General features: G+C 36.2%; 1 protein-coding gene across 1 annotated transcript; it reads right to left on the minus strand.

Moving 5' to 3' along the window:
* Positions 1 to 2,251: 2,251 nt before the first annotated feature.
* On the minus strand, positions 2,252 to 4,530 carry LOC105931663. The gene is made up of 3 exons (XM_012870425.3): positions 4,356 to 4,530; positions 3,052 to 3,162; positions 2,252 to 2,799 (listed from the first exon to the last, which is right to left on the minus strand). The coding sequence occupies exons 1-3, from the start codon at positions 4,405 to 4,407 to the stop codon at positions 2,558 to 2,560; spliced, it is 405 nt and encodes a 134-aa protein (XP_012725879.2). The 5' UTR covers positions 4,408 to 4,530; the 3' UTR covers positions 2,252 to 2,557.
* Between the last annotated feature and the right edge of the window lie 2,122 nt (positions 4,531 to 6,652).

Consider the following 6,652-nt stretch of genomic DNA (forward strand, 5'->3'; position numbering starts at 1 on the left):
TGTTAGGATGAAGAGACCACCATGCATCACAAAGACCATAATCGCTCATGTATTATTTGACTGCATTTAATGATTACCAACTGCACTGAGTCCCTGTTGTATTCAACCTGTCTATTTCCTCATTTAGACCAAAGTTGAGGTCACCCCCAATAAATAGAGAGCAATCCAGGTGTTTTGAAAGTGTGGAAGAATGAGGGGTCAATCTAATTTGGGCCATATATACTCACAATACATAACTTTTGGTTATGAATAAATATTTTTATTATTATTATTAATCTACCTCCAGGATCTATCATTTAGTCTAATATTGTAAAACTAATGTTTTTGTGAATTAAAATTGCTCCTTTGTCTGGAGTTATAGCAGGCAGCAAACACATTAGGGAACTCAGGTGAGTCAAGATTGTTTACAGTTGTAGTTGATTTATGAGTTTGTTGCATTAAGACAACAACATATGCCTTTAATCTTTTAAGTTAGTTAAAAATCTTCAACTTTTTCTCCCTGGTGCCAGCTCCATGTACATTCCATGTCACAAACCTTAAATTCACCATAGGTGTGAGTGAGAAGCTGAAGCAGGAAAGTGCATGTTTGCATGATAACAAACAGGTTTAAATCAGTTTTTCTGAAAACATTTAGACACCTATCCAGGAGTCTTTGTCAATTCTCATTCAAGTGTGAGTGCCTGGAGAGCGCAAGCGGCTCCACCCTGTCAGACGGGACTTATCTTTTCAAGTATGTATAAACATACATCAAACAATCTGGCTGGGAAACAAACTCCAACACTGCTCCTCCATCTCAGGTGGGCATTAAGCAGGATAGGATATGAATGACCTATTATAAAACAAAACACCATAAACTGTGGCTTGTATCAAATAAAGCAACACCATTCTCAAACCATCCCCTTCTATGTGTGTTTTTCTCCTTCCCACACAAACAACCTGGAGAAAAGAGCATTAAAATGTGTAAACAAGCAAGCTTACTAGTATAATGAAGGAAGTAGCACGTCTAACATCTTCCAGCTTTTGTCTCCAGATGGGCACCAGGCAAGGATGTCCGATTTCCCCCTCACTGTTTTTTTTACTTTATTGAACCACTAGTAGCAACCATTAGACAAATGATGTTAAGGCTATAAAATTCATGACCATATATAGAGCATAAAATTAGTCTTTATGCGGATGATGTATTACTTTATCTCCAGTACTCAAACACCTCCTTCTCTCAGGTAATTAGATTACTAGAATCTTTCTGAATAGTTTCAGATTATTCTATAAATTGCTCAAAATCTACAATGGTGCCAGTTACCTGCTCTTCACAGAACCCGCTAGATATACAACTACAGTCAGGAAGTATTTAATATTTGAGTTTTACTATGTTGCATAAATAGGCAGATTTCACAAAACTTAACCTCATCCCCCTCTTAAAGCAGATAGAAGATGATCTTGCCAGTTGGGTATCCCTACCAATTTCACTTATGGGAAGGGTTGCTTCAATTAAAATTATGGTATTACCTAGAATTAATTACTTATTCCTGATCCCAAATAAACCATATTTGACTGGTTGAAAACTCTGGACTTCTCCGGCTCTAATTTTTTTTTGGGATGATGTCTTCTCTGACAGCATGGTGGGAGTTTCTTAAAATGACAAAGTCATCACTTATCCCATGCAGCTGTACAACAATCTGAAATAATCCTGACATCCAACAGAAAAATAATATGATAAACTTTCCTTACCAGAAGAGTAAAGGTATTGAATACCTGTAACATATATTTGAAGGAACTGAGTTTATCACATTTGATAGATTAAATATACAAGATGGCATTGACAAAAATATATTATTAGAATATCAACAAATTAAATCTATAATAAAAATAAATTCAAGCTCCTTAATGGTGGTTTACAAATGCCAATAAATGTATTAGAGTTCCTTGATCAAACCCCCCCCTAAAATGATTGTCTAAATTATACAGGACGCTATCTAAACTATAAGGCACACTTAAAATCATTAAATTTTCTCAAAAATTCAAGGTGTGCCTTATATGCAGTTCTGGAAAGAACTATTCATGGGTCTCAGATCACTTTCAAATTAAAAGGCGAAATGAAAAGGTGAATTTTCAGACAGGGCTTATAAACCTGTTTAGACTCTGCAATGAAAATATTGAAAGTTTCTTTCCAGGTTGTATTTGGTTATTCTTGATGTTTTATTTCACTTTTGCTATTTCCTGTATAGACAAATAAGTACTCATGGACACAAGAGAGGTTTTTGCTGATATTTTATTGATTTATGCTGGTTGTGTAATAATCTACAAAAAAGAGCAACGAAGATAAAACAGTCTGATATTTTATAATCATAAAGTAAAACACCACCACAAAACATGTATGAACTCAATGTTTCTCTGAAACATTTCATTGGTCAGCTTCCAGAATTTTGCCCTCTGTCAGACTGTCACCTGATTAGCGTTTAGGTTTGGCATTTAATATATTCAAAGATTCGTGTTCATGTAGAACATTAATTGGACAAATTAATTTAAAAACAACCAGCATGTAGGTTTTGTAAATTCCTTAAAAAATGCCTCCCCACACAGAGGCCAGGATGGCTGCACTGACGGCAGCGGTGAAGGTCATCTTGGTTGATGGGGCACCGTCGAGAACGATTTTGTTGCAACGGTCTTGAGTACAGCAGGTTTCGTTGTATTTATATCTAACAGAGACCAAAGTATTCTCAAAGGTTGAATTGCACAACGTGGTGTTGGCTGCACAGCCCTGCATGCTCAAACCACGGAAGTCGGAGATTGCATTGAAAGCTGTGAAGAAATGGTTAAGTTAGATTAGTTGCCGATTAATCATTGGTCCTTAAAAATAGATATTATTGCTTTCTCTGCAGAAAAGTTTCCTTTTCTCCTGCCTAATCTGCGTTTTTCCGTTTGTGCATTAATGTTTCACCTGACTTGAAACTTAAAAACTTAGCAAAACTGGAAATATATGGCTAAGCACCAGAAAATTTAAGTTTACCTATTCTTGCTACATTGTTTGTGGGTTTTAGACAAGTTACTTACTCAGTGTGTCAGTGTAACAGTTGGTCACGCCAGAGGCGCAGGTCTCGTTTTGCATGTTTAGGCAGATGCCCACCAGACCAAAGGTGCACTTGTTGCAGACCAAGGACTCCGCTGAAAAATAAACCAAAACGCAAAGACTTATCAGAAAGAACTATGGTAATTATACAGTATTTGTTCAGCTCAAGTAAAGGAAACTGATTCAAAATAAATGACACGATGTCTACGATAGCTTTAATTTCTAATTTGAAATTATTGATATTTTCTGACACAAATGATCATGGGTTGATCCAAGTTGCTTTCATTTTTCTGCTCTGTGGCTTAAAGTAAAAAGAGTCAGGCTGAAAGTGACAATTTCAGTTGAATCCTTATTTTGTTAAGACAGAAGGTGGAAAATAACACAAACCATCAACACACCTTGAAAGAAAGAAAAAACTCTACTTATCGTAATTGTACATTCCAGTAAAGTTTGTTTTCTGCATTTAAACCATCTCTTAGGGAGCAATCTGGGGCTAAGGGTCTTTCTCAGGGACACATAGTGCCAGTCTACGGAGTTGAAACGGGTTCTTGCAGCCTTGCAGAATGCAAGCTCAATGCTCTTACCACTAGGCAACCACTCCCAAATGGGAAGAAAAAACGTGTAGACTTTACGCCCGGATAGTTTTTTTTGTGTTTTTTTTGTTTGTTTGTTTTGTATTTTTGAGCCGTCAATACATCTCAGTAGAGCAGGTTTCCAATTTACCTTTCTCGAGTCTGATGATGCTGGTGTGGGTTGTTATTAACATGTAATAGGGGCATACTTTTGTACCTTTTCAACATGTCTTGCCCTCTAGATTCTAACATATTTGTCACCATGAAAATGAGAATCCATGATCTTCTCATATACTTTGAATTATTCTTCTGCAAACTACATTTCAAAATCTTGATGCTGAACGTCAACATTTTGAAATGTAGTTTCAAACCTAGACTCATTCGGGATGGTTTTATAATTTTTACTAGTTTATGACTAAAAAATAGATTTAGGTCTTTTTGGAGAGGATTTTTTTTTTTAGATGTAGAGCAAAACCTTTATTAGATGCGTTTTGAAAAAAGAACGGATTTTATTAGAAAAACTTGACAATAATTCTTTCAATACTGTGAAAGAAAATCCCTGACTTTACAAAATCCAAAATTTCCTGACATTTATGAAACCTATATCTTAAACATTTTTCCCACAGACAGCGTGACTTTTTTCTTTTTGTCACTTTCTCCTTTTTCCCCATAAAACCTATATATATATATATATATGTGTGTGTACTTTTACTTACCGAAGACCAAGGATGCAACAAGTGCAACAACAGTAAAAAGGACCTTCGCCATCTCAGTTGGTTGATGTGATTCCTGGTTTTAGCTCAAAGATTAAATAAATCCTTCCCCTCAAAACCTGAAGGTTCCTTCTCTTCAAGGTGAGCTGATGATGTGAAAAGTAAGAGCTGATGAGGACAGAGATTTATATGATACGAACAAAGGGTGGGGACAAGGTGTGAAAGTTGCTTTTTTTTTGCAGGTCTTTTAAGTTTTGTCTAAGGAATGTTGGAGGAAGAGGGAGTGGAATCTGACAAAAGGAGCACCTAGAAGAAGTTTGGTGCTGATGAACAGAAATATGTGCAAAGTAATTGTGGGAGTGGTCAACACAGAATAATCTGAAAATCTGTAGTTTACTGCAAGTAAAGTTATATATATACTGTTTCTGCTGGAAAACAAAATGAATGTATAGATTTTGATTTTATCACATACTGTAACCTTTTTGTCAGCCAGTTGGTGTGTCTGTAGATTACACTGTGATTTTTGCTATTCCCCAATGACTTATTGTCAGCTATGTACCCAGAACAGCTGATTTACTTATCCAGTTTAGGCAGTTTTAGCACTGGTTAATTGAATCATTTTAAATATTTAATATTTTCAAACTTGTTTGTATTTCTGTGACTTTATTAAGATACAGGGGCAATGTCTGCAAGGGTTAAGAAAGTGTTCACCAAGAGTATTTTAAAGGTACCCGAGGGAGTACAGCTAAATATAAATGAAAGCTCAACTTTGAGGCATTCGTGCTCAATGGACTGTTTGTAAAAAAAAATAAAATTAAAAAAGCAAAAAAGGACAGAGAATCTTTAAATCCATAAATGCTTTTCTTAGTGTGTTGCTACAGTTTTTCTAAGTGTGAGATTGAACAGTGTGACTGAAATGTGAGACCGGCAGTTTATTTATTTCACACCATTTTAAGTGGCTATAAATTCCTCTACAACAATTGTAGGAGGCTATAAATTCCTCCTGATTGCAGAACACTCGTAAGACAATTTGGAAAGCGACATTGTGCTTTTTGCAAACAAGGAGTTCCCAGAACTGTAGTTACATCAGCAACGTCTGTTTAGCGTTGTCAGTAAATGGAGTAGATGACCGACTAAAGCTCAGCAACATTTAGTGGAAGTAAAAGATGCCCAGACTAGCATTGTACTTTAATGCTGTGAAGCTCTGAAAATATCCAGGATGGGTTGCACAGGGTGCTGATTTAAAAATAATGATGACACCCCCCTTTTATTCTCAGAAGAATCTGCTGATGGTCCCGCCTACCTGCTTTAGGACCCGAGGAGACGGATTCTTCCAAACTGCTGGAACTACCACATTACCTGCAATCACTGGACTGTGTTGCTGCTTTTATAAAGCAACTCAAAAGATTATTTTATAAACAAATGTTTTAATCTCACTGGTCCCTGGGCTGTGATGCCTGACTGCCTTTGAATGTCAATGTTGAAAGTTGTAGTCCAGCTTGTTGATCTGCTGCAACTGTTCCGCTGCAATGAGTTTTCGTCTGTGTGATTTCTTTTCTTTGTTCTGTTCATGTACTGCACTTTAAAGGTTTTGTTACTGAAATGTGCAGTACAAATAAACTTGCCGTGCCTTGGCTGCATGTTGCAATGATGTTTTATTTCTTTAATGTTTGTATCATATAATAGGTTTTCATTCATTTCTCTTTTAAATGTTTTTTGAAGGTGCCATGACATTGCTGTATAAACATTTCATGTAGTTGATGTTGCTGCTTATGTACATTCTCCATATAATTACATTTAAAAAATAATGTCAGCTTATTGTTTTCAACAGGCCAAATGTCCCTCCTCAATAAAAGGGTTTGTTGCGGTGATGATATGCAGCTCTACCTAGTTGAATTCACTCTGATTGGCCAAAACCACATCTGGAAAACCGGTCAGTTTGACAGCCAATCAACAGCTGATCTGGAAAGCACTTTTAATGCTAATGCAATAAAGCAACAAGAAAATAGTCGTCTTAAAGAGGGGTTTTCTCTTGTCAGAGTTCCACAGCGCCTTCTCCCACAAAATCCAAAAAGGACAGCAATTTACCATCCATAATGGTATGATCCATTAAACTTATCTGGTTAAATACCGAACTGAAACCAAAAATAATATTCTATGAGCTTGATATGCTCAACAGTGAAGATCATTCACAATTAAAGCCATAACACATTGAATGCAGATAAAATCGTAATTTCAAAACTGGACTTTACCCGCTGTTTTTCAATGGATCTGTCGTCTTTTCAAAATAAAGCTGCCGG

This window comes from Fundulus heteroclitus, chromosome 13, assembly GCF_011125445.2.
Source record: "Fundulus heteroclitus isolate FHET01 chromosome 13, MU-UCD_Fhet_4.1, whole genome shotgun sequence".
Classification (NCBI taxonomy): Eukaryota; Metazoa; Chordata; class Actinopteri; order Cyprinodontiformes; family Fundulidae; genus Fundulus; species Fundulus heteroclitus.

Bases quoted from the DNA above. Each gene is read 5' to 3' on its own strand.
- LOC105931663 (XM_012870425.3), bottom strand. From the start codon at position 4,407: ATGGCGAAGGTCCTTTTTACTGTTGTTGCACTTGTTGCATCCTTGGTC. The intron at 3,163-4,355 runs GTAAGTAAAAGT...TTTATTTTTCAG, and splicing joins TGTTGCATCCTTGGTCTTCG to CGGAGTCCTTGGTCTGCAAC. The intron at 2,800-3,051 runs GTAAGTAACTTG...ATTTCTTCACAG, and splicing joins CTGTTACACTGACACACTGA to CTTTCAATGCAATCTCCGAC.